This window comes from Amblyomma americanum, chromosome 3 (genome assembly GCF_052857255.1).
Source record: "Amblyomma americanum isolate KBUSLIRL-KWMA chromosome 3, ASM5285725v1, whole genome shotgun sequence".
NCBI classification, from domain to species: domain Eukaryota; kingdom Metazoa; phylum Arthropoda; class Arachnida; order Ixodida; family Ixodidae; genus Amblyomma; species Amblyomma americanum.
The window spans coordinates 187,960,175-187,975,926 of record NC_135499.1 but is presented as its reverse complement, the minus strand read 5'-3'; the positions used below and the strand labels follow the sequence as shown (position 1 = coordinate 187,975,926).

Sequence of the window (15,752 nt, the reverse complement as noted above, 5' to 3'; positions counted from 1 at the left end):
GCTGTTTCCATCAAGGCACGATTTCAGTAGCTTTATCTATTGGCCTTAAAAGAAAGCTATCATGTGACCAGCTGCTCGCTCACATATCTGCCCCAATGCGCACGCAAAGGCTCATCGAGGAGAAAAAAATTAGTTTTTTAGGAAAGGAAATGGCGCAGTATGTCTCACACCTCGGCGGACACCTGAACCGCCCCCACCGTACGGGAGATAATGAGGGACTGAGAGGACAGGAAGAAAGGTACCGTAGTGGAGGGCTCCAGAATAATTTCGACCACCTGGGGATCTTTAGTGCACTGACATCGCACAGCACACGGACGCCTTTGCGTTTCGCCTCCATCGAAACGCGGCCGCCGCGGTCGGGTTCGAACCCGGGTACTCCGGATCAGTAGCCGAGCGCCGTGCCCTAACCACTGAGCCACCGCGGCGGGTGACATCGAAGAGCGCACTTGGACTGTGTTGTCTAAGACGCATCTTGGGACGTTGAAGTGGCACCGTTGTCACGTGGGAGCTTTCTTTTTATTGTGCGAGTTATGGATTAAGGCCGATAAAAAAACTACTTTACGCAAACGGTATCTTGGTGCAAACGCTTCAGTCAATTGCTTTTGAGGTAGGCAGTGGCCTAGCTCGGCTACGCCTGGATAATACGCAGCAAGAGGTACGTTTCCCTGGCTGAGCTTGTTGTGGTCACTATGTTTAGCAATGAGAGATAGGCTCCATCTCGGCCACTATGCGCCATCTATTACGCTCGGCAGTCTGGCATCTCCCTTTGGCAAGCTGCTCCTCTCTCTGTTCGGGTGTCTCCGCTGCTCTCTCCGCCTTCTTACGTCCATTCTCTCTGTTGAGTATCCAAGTGCCAGGCGAAAACCTAAGGATCGGAAGAGTTAATTTTCTTTTGTCTACACCGCCGGTTAGCAGCGTCTGGACTCTCCTCTGCATCCATGTCAAACGTTGTGGCACAGCCGCCCATTACATCTCCGCCTTTTAATACGTAATGCTGCGCATGCGACGCGCGGTTCGAGTGACAGAGCGGCGAGGCGGCGACGAAGCGCGGCCGCGGCGAAGCGCCTTCTGCTCCTCTCCGGTTGCCATGGTAACGGCGCATGCGCACAAATGGTCTCTCCCAGCCACCGTGAAATGCTCGACTGGTAGCCCAGTGTAGCTCTCGTTACAAAAACAAAATAAAAGCGAAAGCGAAGCCGCTACGCGACTGGCTGAAAGGAACTCCACGCGTTGGTTGAGTCCTCCTACCTTCAGCGTTGAGTTCGGCCGCACAGGACAATAATTCGAATTTGCTAAGAATGCTCAGAACGTGTAGACCGAGTTCCCGCGGTAAAAAGACGAGTTCAGATTCCTCTTTAGTGCACCTTTAATGAGTCATTCGAGAGCAAAAATACACCAGGAAAATTCCAGCTTCTCCACCCCTCAACGCTATTGCGTTGAGAATGATAAGGGGCTCTCGATGGGCATCGCCTGAATGTCGTGGGAATAACGTGCTGGCCGCTCATGTTTCAGTGCTTTCTACCCGTAGCTGATGCCGTAGTAATCAAATAGGCGCGAACAAGTGTTCCAGCCGAATCACAACACGGGTTGCTTACATTGCAACCAGATTCAGCGTTTCCTTTTACTATTAATGCGACAAAAATAGGGGTTACCTTTTTTCGAAATTCTCGTTGTAGCGTTCGAAGCTCTCTCCTGCGGCTGCATTTACGCAGATCTGACTTGGTCTATAAGGACAGGGCACTTGGGCGACCATTCTCGTACCGCGACTACCCCTGGGCCACGGCTTCTCATGCAAGGTAACGCAACGCGGGGAGAGGTTCATTGTCGGAGCAGTCTCAAGGTCACACGTATTGCCAACGGTCGTGCAACGAGCGGACGATGGAGGGAGGAGGCTCATCTGCGCATGCCAGTCTGTCGTACTGCGCAACGAGAGACGGCGCTCTCATAATCTTCTATTGCAGGAAACCCTATTCGGGGGGATTCATTACCGAGGCATCACGCCTGCTGCTGCGGTTTGTGCTAAACTGGGCACCAATAAAAGAAAAGCACCGGCTCAATACGCGAACACGTCCCGTGACAGCGAGTCAGGCACAGTCGACAAATATAAGCGCGACTGCAGCGCAATCTCGGAATCCGTGGAGAGGGAAGATAGTTTACCGCCGCGGTTTCCTCGTTTTTGTCGCACTGTCTTCGCCCGGCGTGCAGCTCTATAAGGGACTTCAAAGGGTCGGCTGAGGAGCAAATCAGTAGCTACGACGGGACCTATCGTCTGAGCACTGCACAATCATCGCCACTCCAGAGGCGTGTCTGCCTTAAGGGTATGACGCGATAGCGTCATGGTTTAACATATGCACAAATGGTCGCACTCTGCTTTACATTCATAGATCCCTGAGAGTACCTCTCCTGGCGCAGTGGAGCAGCCGTTAAGCGATGCGCCACTGCCCTGCAATGGCAGGTGCTCCCAGTGGTGGGCCTGAGTGATCTTCCCGAGCGACCAATAATTAATTTAACTGCCACCTTCCACGGTGAGCACTTTGCTCACAATACGGTGGGCAGGTTGTGCTCAGCTTTCCAATATAGATGAGATACAGGATCTGCAACCTGCAATGCTTAAAGATCCCCAGCCAAGTCTTTGGGAGACGTGACATTAGTTCAGAAGTTATAGTTGCTAGATACAAGCCTCACAGCATAATTTTGGATGTTTTCGAGCGTGTCATATGTAAGCAAACTGGGGGTCCCTACAGGGCATGCATATTACAGACTTAGTCTAATGCAAGTGAAATACAGGACTTGACATTGGGCTGTGCTTTATTGACGTTACGTTCTAAGAAATTAAGCATTCTGAAGCCTCTGGATGTAATATACTCAACTTGCCTCGTCCAAGTAAGGCGAGATGGGAAATAAATGCAGACACTCCGATCCTTTTTGCAGGGGAACATTATTTACTGAGTAACGGGTTGGAATCAGGGAATGCTTTCGACTGAAAAACACAAATTGGCATTATGTAGAGTTTAAATACATCTGCCATTTAGAACTTTCCACAACATGGTATATGCTACAGTCATCAGAATAAGGCCAAACTTTGCAGGTAAGATCTAAATATTAATATAAATAAGGAAAAGAACGGGTCCCAAACACACCCTTTGGGTACACCTGAGGAGACATTTACATAAACGGAGTGGCAACCATTAATCAAAACTCACAGTATGTGGCTCTGAAGAAACGAATGAAGCTAGCCATCGACGACGGGTTGCGGACCAAGACAACATAACTTTAGACTAACATTTAGAAATCGCTACACGAGGTTGGAAAGCTAGGCTAGTGTGCCTGACTACACTTTACAAAACAAACTGCTAAACAAAATAGCCTGAAAGAAATGAAGAGTGTTGCCGCCTGCAAGCAAAAAACGATGGGTCGACAGCGAACGGGCTCAAATGACCTCACACTGCCCCAGGTGCCACCAAGCTGGGCGTTTTGCGGACACAGCTTCCTGCTGTCACGCGAAACACGTCACGCCAGTGCATGCCACCACGTCCGAGTGAAGCACTGATGCAAGTGAAGCATTTGAGCTTTCCCCTAGCCTCCAGTTGAGGGAGGCGACCTCTTCTTGGCCACGCCAACATTGCCCGAGGTGTGGCGGCGACTGGGTCCCATTTTAACGCCACAGCGTTAAGAAGCTTCTGTCATCGGCGTCTTTGGCCGTGAGCGAAAAATGGCGCATCTGGGTGGACACCTGAACCGCGCCGTAAGGGAAGAAATTTTCCTTCCCTTACGGCGTGGTACAGGTGTCCAGCGAGAATTGTGACACAGGCGTCATTTCCTTTCCTTAAAACCATTTTTCATTTCAATTCCCTTCCCTTACCGCCCGGTTCGGGTGTCCACCGAGATATGCGAGACAGGCGTCCTTTCCTTAAAAAATTTATTTTCATTTTCCTTGCCTTACGGCGCGGTTAGAGTGTCCACCAAGATGTTTCCTTCCCTTAAATTGTCCGGGCAAGGTGTCGCACCGAAGGGCGATGGCGTTCCTGGATTCCTTGGCAATGCTGCAACACGCTGTCGCGTCCTGCTCTTAAAGGCGAAGCTTAAGTCCTCCAAATTTTTGTAGCGATAGCTACACTACACCAGCCACTTCGCGAGGTCAGTGTGGCTGCGCGCTGTGTGTGGCACCACCGGTCCGCCAGCTGTGCGCATGCGCGGAATGACGTCACAGCCCGCAGCTGGTGTGCGCGGCGCGCGCCTCGCCGCTGAGCAGACGCCGTCCGCCTCGTCAGATGTGCACACGCGCGCAGTGACGTCAGAGCACGCAGCTGGTGCGTGCGGCGCGCGCCTGCATTACGCTAGCATTTCGAGCCTTCAGCGTTGCGGCGCCGTGGCCACCATTGCAGCTGCCGGCGGTGCGGTGCGCCGGCGAAACCGAGTGGCGGAGGAGTGGAGAGAGTGAATCCACGTCCAGGGACGAAGATGAAAGGAACGCCCAGCGAAACGCAGCGGCGGAAGACTGACTTTGCGATTCGACTGATCGAGTTCCACTCGGCCAGCTGTAGCTATGGCGTCATTCCAGGTTTAACCAGAGCTAAACCACAGCCATATTGAAATCCTGGGCAACATAGTGCAGGTGGGCAAAGGCTGATTAAGGCATTCACGCGAAGTGGAGGGGAAGCACGCCCAGTAACACACACAAGCACCTGTTACCAAGCGCGCCCTTTCTCCTATTACACGCACGGAAAGCACTTGTACTGCCCTTCGTGAAAAGCGCACAGCATCAGGTCCAGAAAGGAGCACCTATTATGACGACCGTTCGTGAATGGGCCAGTAATTGGCCAGCGCTGTGTCATTGACTGTCAAGTGCGATGGCCCTTCACACCAAGATTGTACAGTATGACGCACATTGATAGGGAACACATGATGAACTGCAAAGCATGATCAATGAGTTCGACAGGCAGAGCAGAGCAGAACGATGAGTAAAAATTAATATGCAGAAAACCAAAGTAATGTTCAACAGTCTAGCAAAGGAACAGCAATTCACAATTGGTAGTGAGGCGCTGGAAGTGGTCCCAGGTAGCACCGAACATTTAAATAATGTTATAAAATTTTATATCGTAAAAAATTCACATATGTTGTGTGTTATATAGAAAACTATTTTAAACGAAGTGTTTAAATGAAACATTATATAATGTTAGATGCATAACTATAGAACAACATTACAAATATATTTCGAGCACCGATCAGAACTTTTCCCACTGTTTTTACTGTAAAGATGTTCAACTAGCAGTACTTTGCAACCACACCTTTTAGATAGTACTCACCATAGATTGCATGCACAGTCCCAATTTGTCAGAAAACTTTGGTCATTATCCCTTTGCCACTATCATTCATGGGACATCCCTCAGTAAAGGGTATATAAAACTTGACGAGTTCCATGATGTGCTTTGTAGTGGAACTGAAGTGTCGCGCTCATTGCTGGTTCTTGCAAAGCGTTGTAAGTTGTGTGCCAGCCCAACTGGCAGGCCTGCATGCTTGTGCAGGGCAACTTCACCATTTTCGAGAATGTTACATCTGTGTTGTTTCCATGATTAATATTTGGGGAAGGTTATTGTAACATTCTTATTTGACATTACAATAACATTAGAAAAAAGGACATTAAGTACACTGAAATAAAATTTGACCATAACAATGTAACATTTTCGTAATATTTTGGTGCTATCTGAGGTACCTTAGGGCAGGTAGTGACCGCTGATCCGGATCATGAGAGGGAAATAACCAGAACAAGAATGGGGTAGAGTGCATATGGCATGTTCTCTCGGATCATGAATGGCAGTTTTCCAATAACCCTCAAGAGAAAAGTATACAACCGCTGTATCTTACCAGTACTCACCTATGGGCAGAAATGGGGAGGGTAACGAAAAGAGTTCAGCTTAAGTTAAGGACAACACAGGGAGCCATGGAAGGAAAAATGATAGGTGTAACTTCAGAGACCGGAAGCGGGCAGAGTGGGGGAGGGAACAAACGCGGGATATTGACATCCTAGTCGAAATCAATAGGAAGAAAGAAATGGGCTTGGGAAGGGCATGTAGTGCGAAAGTACGATAACCGCTGGTTCTTGAGGGCAATGGAGGAGAAGGTTAGGAGATGAGATTAGGAAGTTTGCAGGCATAGGGTGAGTGCAGCTGACAAAGGACAGGGTAAATTGGAGAGACATCGGAGAGGCCTTTGCCCTGCAGTGGGCATAGGCTGATAATGACATGATTAGCACTCATACACTGATTACAGCTCAGGTCACGCATCAAATCGTGCAGGCTAGGCTTTCTTTTGGATGGATGAAAAAAAAAACTGCAATACCATAGCAGCAGTAATGGGCTCGAATACAAATAAGGGGTTCCGCGTAAACAAGGACCATGCTGTACATCCAGCGGCGTTTCAGATCTTGGGCACTGCCAAAGGACCGAGTTTGCAAACCTGCGTCGCGTCACAGCGGCTCGCGAATACTTTGGCGCCGCCATGCTCGCCAATCAGGTGCCGTCGTACCGTAGGTAGCCTTCCCGACGCTGCACGCTTTTAGGGAGGAGGAGAGCACATAACGCCAGGAACACAGCCAAGGCTCACGCGCTTCTGTTGCCCCGGACGACGACCGGACAACAAGTCGCCGCCGCCAGAGGGAGGGCGCGCGCCACGCAACTCAGCGTCGCTGCATGTGTGCGAGGCGAGTCGCATCGAACGACGCCACTTCATACGTGCATATACCAGCCGCCTCCTTTGAACTTTAGCAGGAGGCTGGCGGGCCGCACTAGCGCAACCGTGGCGTCGAAGGCAAAGCGGCTATTTCTGTCTCAACTGCCACGCCGGATTTTTTTTTTTTTTACGAGCGACGTGAAAGAGCGAACTGTAAATTAACTTAGGACCCGCCGCGGTGGCTCAGTGGTTATGGCGCGCTCGGCTACGAGCCGGGGTACCCGGGTTCGAAACCGACCGCGGCGGCAGGGTTTCGATGGAGGCGAAACGCAAAGGCGCCCGTGTGCTGCGCGATGTCAGTGCAGGTTAAAGATCCTCCTAAATTATTCTGGAGACCTCCGCTACGGCACCTCTTTCTTCTCTGCCCCTCCTTTATTCCTTCCCTTACAGACCGGTTTAGGTGTCAGCCGATATGTGAGACGGTTACTGCGGCACATGCTTTCCACACACAAAAAAAAAATTTTCATTTCGTTTTCACAACTTAAGTGGCACCGAAGAGCAGGAGGTGTCTGCAGATAGGAGGGTGTGGTAATTGGTTTTTTTGGGGAAAGGAAACGGCGCAGTATCTGCCTCATATATCCGCGGACACCTGAACCACGCCATAAGGGAAGGGATAAAGGAGGGAGTGAAAGAAAAACAGAATTAGAGGTGCCGTAGTGGAGGGCTCCGGAATAATTTCGACCACCTGGGGATATTTAACCTGCACTGACATCGCACAGCACACGGGCGCCTTAGCGTTTTGCCTCCATCGAAACGCTGTCGCCGCGGTCGGGTTCGAACCCGGGAACTTCGGATCAGTAGCCCAGCGCCCTAATCACTGAGCCAGCGCGGCGGGTGTGGTTCTTTCATTTTTAACGCGACAGCGTTAAGGAGCTCGTGTCGCAGAAAAGCCGGTGTCGTCGGCGTCTTTGGCCGTGAGCGAAAAATGGCGCATCTCGGTGGACACCTGAACCGCGCCGTAAGGGGAGGGATTTTCCTTCCCTTACGGCGTGGTTCGGGTGTCCACCAAGATATGTTTCCTTTCCTTAAATTGTTCCGGCAAGGGGTCGCACCGAAGGACGATGGCGTTCCGTGGATTCCTTGGCAATGATGCAACACGCTGTCGCGTCCTGCTCTTAAAGGCGAAGCTTATGCGTCCTCCAAATTTTTTCACTCTACATCGATGCGAACGCGGTCATCGTGCCCAGAAAAGCTGCAGGGGAGAAAAAGTTCAGGGATGTTCGGGGTAAAGTAAAAAGGAAATGATGGCTCGGAACGGTGTATGCACTTACATTGGTGCACCCAGTTCCCCAAAGGTGTGGGAAGGGTGTAATTAATGTCGCGAATAGGAGTAACGGAATCAACAGGAACGCGTGGTCGTCCGGCGCTCATTTTTAATATCATACATGCCTTCTAAAAACTGACACGCAGCAAGTCCTGGGCCACGGAACGGATAAAAAAAAACGGAGGGGGGGGGGGGGGGGCCTGATGCCAGGAGCTCCAAAGACAGTCTTCCCCATCCGCCTACACAGCACTTCCGGGAGGACGCATATTTAACACTACGCGGGGCGCCATTAAAACGAAGAGCGACTGACAGTGTTAAATGCGAACGCATGCAGCCAAGAGACTGAGTCAGCGAAGTGACATTAAACCTCCGCGTGGGTAACCTGTGCAGAGCACACATCAGAAAGCAATTGCTGCCGCGGTGGCTCAATGGTTATGGTGCTCGGCTGCTGACCCGAAAGAAGCGGGTACGATCCCGGCCGCGGCGGCAAAATCTCTATGGAGGCGAAACTCTAGAGGCCCGTGTACTGTGCGATATCAGTGCACGTTAAAGAACCCCGGTGGTCGAAATTTCCGGAGCCCTTCACTACGGCGTCCCCATAGCCCGAGCCGCTTTGGGACGTTAAACACCCTAAAGCATAAACCAAACGCCCGAAAGCAAGTGCGCAGCCAACGTCGGTACGCGCCCTTAATACCGCGTCTAAGAAAAACAAAAAAATTCCAGCTTCTGATGCCCACATAGGTCACGAAAAAATAGGAAAAGAATTTATAAAATACGGCCACTAAGCTATACTCCATGGTCCCCCAGGTAACACCCTCGTCGGCTCCGCTGTCGTATCCTGTCAAACGCAAAGACGTGCATCTGAAGGTCTAGCAACTCTGCCGAGCCCTCTCTCCTGAAGACAACTCCCTTCGAGCAATGGAAACGCAAATCTCCAGTGTGACCGGGCGGCAGCCGCCGAGGCTGAGCACGTGGAAGAAACGGGGTGCCAGGCTCAAATGCACGGCAGAGGGGGGCAGACAGATCACGTGTGCACTAGGAATAAATTATGAGAATAAAGACATAAAAAACCAGACAGCCTCTACACCACCTAATTAGCCTAGCACTCCGAAGCAAGATTCAACTGTCGCGTGTCAAGAGGCGTCGCGGCTAGAGAGAGCGAAGAGCCCCGGTGCTGCAACTCGCTCTCCCGTGAAGACGGATACTAACCAAGTACGAAAGGTTAACAGTAAAATAAAAAAAGGCAACAGCTTCCACGCGTCGCAATATGAAAGAAAGCGACACCAGGATCGACCGCCGACAATAAAGCGAAAATAAATACAAGACGGAAGGGGCAGCAAGCACGGCCAGTCACGGACAAGAGAAGATTAAAGGCGGATACTGGGTGCATCGTCACCTGTTTCTTTTGTACCACCGTTGGCGTGCACGACAGCGACGAACGGCGAGCCACAGGCGTCGGCAGCGCGATTTTAATCAGCCCGAGAGCGCGCCGGGTTTTTCGCTCGTCGGTCCAAACGCACACGCGCTGCCGCCGCGACGAGCACAGCCTGCCGGCTGGCTGGTAGGTATATCTATCGACCGACGTGGAGGCGGCAGACGCAGGAAGAAAAAAAAAAACGGGGGGGGGGGGAGGGGAAGACAAAAGAAGCGCGAGGCCAGCAGTGCGTTCGGCATAAAACTTCCCCCTCACCCTTTCTCACACACAGCGCGAGCTCGTGTTTCCGCGCTTGGCACGCACGCCGCGAGCCCAGTAAAAATGTCAGCGCATCGATTAATTTCTTCTCTCCCATTCTTTTCCGGGAGTTTCTGGCTTATTTCCCCCTCGCTTTGCGTCCCCCTTTTCGTGTATGCTTTCCTTCTATTAGGAGGAACAGACGATCGCGTGCACACCGCGACTCTTCGCAGGGCGGCTTTCCCACAAAGCGTGCTTCGCTCAAGGAGAAAGCGCAGTCTCAGATATCGTTGGACCACCCAAAAATCCCCCGCTCTTTTCTCGCTTCGCAGACAACCTGAAAAACGGTTGGCTGCCAGCGGTCTGTACGGACATTGGATCGGTGAGTAAGCACGTCGCCGCACATGCGGAGGGCCGGTTAACAGTGAATGGAAGCAACCGGCTTGTATATAATTATTTTCCACATGAACGAAAACACAACGGCCGAACAACGGCCTCGCTCATGAACTCGAGGTCACAGAAGTGGTCTCGGTTCGTAAAAACGGCAGCCGACCACGCGACAAGAGTCCGTTCACATTCGGGCTTGGGTTTCGTTCTACTACGACACCGCCAGATGACCCCTCCATGCACGGAAGATAAATTTTGGCGACCCAGGTGGGTCAACCTGTTGCAAGCGGCCCTACCCGCTCTAATGCGCTTCCCTATCATGAAATGGGAGTGCCGGGTTGCGCGGCTTTTTTCCAAGTGCCGCACCTAACCCGATGCGCGGGCCACCTCAACGGAACATCATCTACGCTAAAAGCGCCCGGCTAGGCCACGCGCACAGCCTACACGGCAGCTGCAAAATACACGAACATATGTAATATGCAAGAGAATGCCGTGAGCGCACGCCCGCCTCGCGCCGGCAGCTAGGCGAGAGCGCTGGCGAAATTGCCCGCTCGAGACGCATCGGGCTACGAAGCCGCCTCGGGAGCAGCCTCGAAGATTGCCGCCCGAGCGCAACGAGTAGAGAACTTCCTTGTTTCTCTTCACTGACGCGTGCAGCAGCGATAGGCGCGAATCTCGACAGATCGCGGAGTGTGCGGGATGGAACGATCCCAAAAGCAGGACCAGCGGCCACCACTCCGACTGATGATCGCCGCTTTGAGAAGCAATTGAAACGATGCGATCGGTGAGGAACTTGCACGTTATACGTCGTGCTGACCGAAAGCGTGCACTCTGCGCTCGCTAAGCGTCCTGTAAATCGGCCTAGGCAGCAAATCGCTGATGAACGCGAGGAGAAAACAAGCAGCGATGCCGACAGGCCCATCACCACCGCCGTGCTAGGCCTAACCGGTAGATCGGGGCAAAAAAACTCACCTAAAGCACGATGCTTTCGACGCAGTTGTAGGGCTTGCGAAGAAAGTCTCGGTGGGCAGTTGCAGGTCGCACTCAGTTGCAGCTAGCACAGCGGCGAAGAAAATACAGGCCACATAAACCGCGGCGGAAGCACAGGCAGAATCAGACGCAAAATGCAGAACGAACAGTCGAGCGAGAGCAAAGCTATCCCAGCATGCCCAGCGGCGGTACGCGTGGCGACATCTGTGGCCTCTGGGCGAAACACCGTTCGATGGCCGCCTGCGGCCAATGTGCGCTGTACGCGTGCCGGCGCGTTCGGTGGGCGTGTGTTATCAACGTGCGAAGCCTGCGGCTGTGCGGCGACGTGGCACCTTGTGGTTTGCTTCGCGCATTGCGTCTTCCCTCGCTGACATTTAGCGCAGCTGTTGTATTCTCCTAACTGAGCCGACGACACGGCGGCGCCAACTGTGGAGCTCGTAGTCATTGCATCGGACTCAGTGCATGAATTTTCTGTAAAATTCTTACCGGGTCAGCACTTAGACCACGGCTGTGGCCTTCTTGTTCGTGGTTCTCGTGACGTGTACGGAAAAATAAAAGATAATGCCCGTGGTGCTTAAGCGGGGACAGAGCAAAAGAAAATAGGGTGGGGGTCCGCTGATAATCGAATCTGTATATTGTAATTTGTTTATGCACTCATATGCATGAGCGCACAAATTACACTGAAATCTATGCTATGTAACGTGAAATCGTAAAAAAAATGACCTAGAGCTGGCTGCGTAACGTAGTACAGCGAGGATACAAGCAATTAGGTACTCTCGAGCGAGTCAGTATACGCACTTGAGCATTGTGAAGCACCGCGAGGCGCACACATAAGCAGGCATTTCCTCTTGGAATTTCGGATTACGACCACTGTATCAACATCGACGCAATAAAACGTGCAAAAGAGTCTCCCACCCGCTTTAAATCTTGCCTTCTAGCCGACTTTTATTAAACTGTTGACTTTTACTGTTGCATATTCGTGTCAACATCGAAATGCAGGAACTGCCAGGAAATGTTTTCAAACATTGCAAATGCTGATCATTAGTATACTTTATAACCAGCCTATTTAAAATAAGTTGCTTCAAAAATCGAACTGTAAAGCAGAAATTTTTTTCATAGCTGCTTTGGCAATGATAAGTATCGCAGGTTGTGTTTTTTAAGATAATTGTAATTTACAGGCGCCAAAAATCACATCATATATACAGCCAGCCTGTGCAAAAAACATATTTACGCATCAGTCGTACATGATAAGCATCCCTCAAGAAACTTGTTTTTTGCCTTATACAAAGATACCGATGTTTCGCTGATGCACAAACTGCCTTTCTTGTTGATATAGAAGGGTTCAGTCAGTTCTCTGGCTTTCATATTGCTATTCCTGGCAAGAATCCAGTGAACTGATTGAAGCATTCTATATCAACAAGAAAGGCAGTTTGTGCATCAGCGAAACATCAATATCTTAGTATAAGGCAGAAAAAGAGTTTTTTGAGCTTATCAAGTACGACTAATACGTGATTATGTTCCTTGCGCAGGTGCTGGCTGACTGTATATATGTATGTGCTGTCTCCAAAATAAACTAGTTGTGAGTGGTGCTCCGTCCCGTTCTCTTCTCTTGTGTGCGTGGTTCTTGGCGCCTTTAAATTACTATGATCAATGACCAACTAGCCCAAGAAGCAGTTCTCTTAAGTTTAGAAGATAGTTTTCAATCAACTATTCAACTCTTTTATGAATTCTTTGTAATCTGCATATCATTTACTGCCATTAACCTGGCATACAACACTGTCCAGTTGTAATTATTATTCAGCATGATGTGAAGAATTGCCATCTTTTTCAGGCAAGCATGTTAGGCATGACCAAGGCATCTTTACTTGGACCAAGGTAATGTAGTTAATAGAGAATGCACTATGTAGTGTAATAAAATGAGCTTAAGGTAATCGTGATGAGATTAAATGATAGGGCCAAGCTTGGTCACGGACCACCAGGGATGAGTATGTTGAGAGTGGAAATACATAACTTTTTTAGCATTGTTGTTGTTATTAATAAAATAACAATGGAAGAAAAAGATGTTGCTAGCCGCGGCATCTGCCAGGCATCTGCCATCGAAACCTGAGCTGCGGCTAGCAGGAATAAAAGGACAGGGAGAGGAAAAGAAATAGGGGGAGCAATAGTAAGAAAGGATCATTTTACTGTACGTTCATATTCGGTACACTAGTACAGCATTTGTAGAATAGAATAAAAATGTCAGGCCAAAATGTGTTTTGCACACCATACATTTTACTTCGAAAACACGGTACAGACACACACACACACGTTGCGATACAAAAAAGTTACATGTGACAACACTTAATTCGATCATTCCCACACTCATTCTAAAGTACCAGTGGCATCCATTCTTAGAATAAAAGGCAAAGCATTTTCTCTCCTACTTGGGTCACAGGTAATTTCCCCAAGTATCGGTTTCAGTCTTTTTTTTTTTTTTTCAGAGGATATGACAGTATGGGCACCTGTACTTTGCCAAAATAATACAGCTCAAATGCAGGAACCGAAGTGTAATGACTGACATTCAGCAAGTGCTCTTGCAGCCCAGCAAGACGGGCTAGTAAGGATTCAAAAACTGGGACGAAATGACTATAGACTACATGCCAGTTGCACGTAAAGGCATCCTGCTATGGTTTCACAGAAAAAAAGACTACAGTGTTAACGCACCAGCAGATGCTTTTACTTTGCATGTGCAACAGGACAAGTATGGAATTTACTGCTGCTTTCAATGGTTTCCAAGAGCACACCAGTTTTTCATAAACGTTGCAGCGTGATCCACAGGTTGCTATACTTCACAGCCTTGTTCCATATATACTGCAATAAAGAACTTTAAGAACTATGACTCGAATTACGAATTTCCATGGTTCCACATCACACCATAAAAGAAAATTAAAATAACAGTTTTGTTTTTTGAACTGAGTTTGCATCACATGTGATGACTATTGAAGAAATGAGTCATCGCAGCAAGAACAGCAGTGTTAGTTTGAGTGTAAACACAATCCAACATGCATGGTGGGACCTGCTGCTTTTGTTGTTGAGTGTAAACATGGCAAACTGACGTTACAGTCTCTATCTCTGTGATCAAAATGTGGCAGCATCTCAATCAACATGCCAGGGCTTCAGCAGTCAGACTTCCTGAACAATGACGAGTCAAAGACGCATGCATGGTCTGGTGATGTGACCATGCTGCCTGATGAGGGCCCAATGTCCAGGGCATGCAGTGCGGAAGACAACTGTAGACTGAGCTCCCGCAGCCTCTGACCAACCACAGCCAGGTCTGGATCAGGGTGGGTCATGGCGAAGAAGGGCGGCATCCCCACTCGCTGCTGGCTAAGGTGCTGGCAGTAGGCAGCCAAAACGGCCTCGAGGTCTTCATCTTCCCCGGGACTGTGGTGCCTGTGCATAATAACAGTGTGCCCTTGACTTTGTTGTCAGTGCAACTATTTTTCTACCGGGGGGAGTGAAACAATGCTACCATTGTCACCTCCACCATCATTTATTTTTCTTGAGGCAGGTGTTACACAGTGGTGTTACAGATTAATAGATGAAATAAACAAATGCACCAACACAAGACCATGATATATAAAAGCACTTCAATCTAACTCACTAAGTGTGACAAATAATCAAAAAGATAGCACCAAAAATGCAAACTTCGTGTGACGGTTTCTTAATTTTTATTTTGTTAATGATATTCTATTTAACCAGGCTGTTATCCTTAAACTCCTTGGAGCTAATAACAAAAACTTGTAATTAATATAAACTTTGCAAACACTTTTAAATTATACAAATCAATTTAATTAAGTAATTAGCATTCAGCAAACAAATTTCTCTAATTTCAAGATGCACTCACACATTACCGAACACAATTAAACTTTTTCATATATATTTATACAGGACGACAGGATCGTGCTGACAAAATTTGCTGACACGTTCTGCGGACTGACGTGACATAACCATATAATGCTTTTGCATTAATGTACACTCCTGGGCTAAGTTTCCTATGAAATCCATTGTAAAAAATATAGCTAATCAGGCTAATATCAGCCCAATACAAAGGGCATGACCAATACCATCCATCTTTTCATCAATGCGCTGAAGGGTAGTGTACTTGCAATGGGAAGTCAGCTCAACAGACGCTTTCTACGAAGATAATTTTCAAACAATACATTTGCTAAAGAAGGGGGAATGTCAAAATTGCTTTCTTTCCAAGGTGTGGGGTATCCTAAAGGGTGGCGAATGTCGTGTAATTAGTGGTCGGCACCCCTGGCACTGGAAGCAAATATCATTCCAGGAAACCAGTTTCCTGGAATAAATTGGGGCTCAGAAGAAGTTTACAGATGCCCTTTGAATGGGGGGAGCCATGCTACCTCATCTGTAAACGAGGGCGAGCTGTTTCTCCCCGTGCACTCTATGTACCGACACTTCTGTCTGCTGTGCCCATCATGGTGGCCCAGTGGCTTTGGTATTATTCAGCTGTTGAGCACAAAGCCAGAGATTCAACTGCCAGTCGAAGGTGAACTGCAAAAGTGCTTGTTGCATTGCAAAGCACATGGAAAACATGAGGTGGCTGAAACTAATCTGGAGTTCTTTGCTTTGGCTTGCCTCATAGCCTAAAGCTAATGTCCGCACAAAAAAAGGAATATATATGTTAGGCACGTACAAATAGTGAATTTC

The 15,752-nt window shown here is 49.1% G+C and overlaps 2 protein-coding genes across 7 annotated transcripts in view; both read right to left on the bottom strand.

The window, feature by feature from the left end:
- The window catches only part of LOC144125655 (heterogeneous nuclear ribonucleoprotein K-like), a 48,794-nt gene extending 37,443 nt beyond the window's left edge, over positions 1 to 11,351 (bottom strand). For 2 of the 3 annotated variants that reach the window (XM_077659245.1, XM_077659244.1), the window contains exon 1: positions 11,025 to 11,209. The gene's annotated coding sequence lies outside the window, so the exon portion shown is untranslated. Of the gene's footprint in view, positions 1 to 11,024 lie in introns of all 3 variants that reach the window. The other variant, XM_077659243.1, reaches the window with a different exon arrangement.
- A 1,940-nt stretch (positions 11,352 to 13,291) lies between these two features.
- The window catches only part of fry (microtubule binding protein furry), a 35,403-nt gene continuing 32,942 nt past the window's right edge, over positions 13,292 to 15,752 (bottom strand). For all 4 annotated transcript variants that reach the window (XM_077659239.1, XM_077659241.1, XM_077659240.1 and 1 more), the window contains exon 10: positions 13,292 to 14,474. In XM_077659239.1, coding sequence (XP_077515365.1) covers positions 14,198 to 14,474 — 277 coding nt within the window. In that variant the 3' untranslated portion in view covers positions 13,292 to 14,197. The remainder of the gene's footprint in view (positions 14,475 to 15,752) is intronic.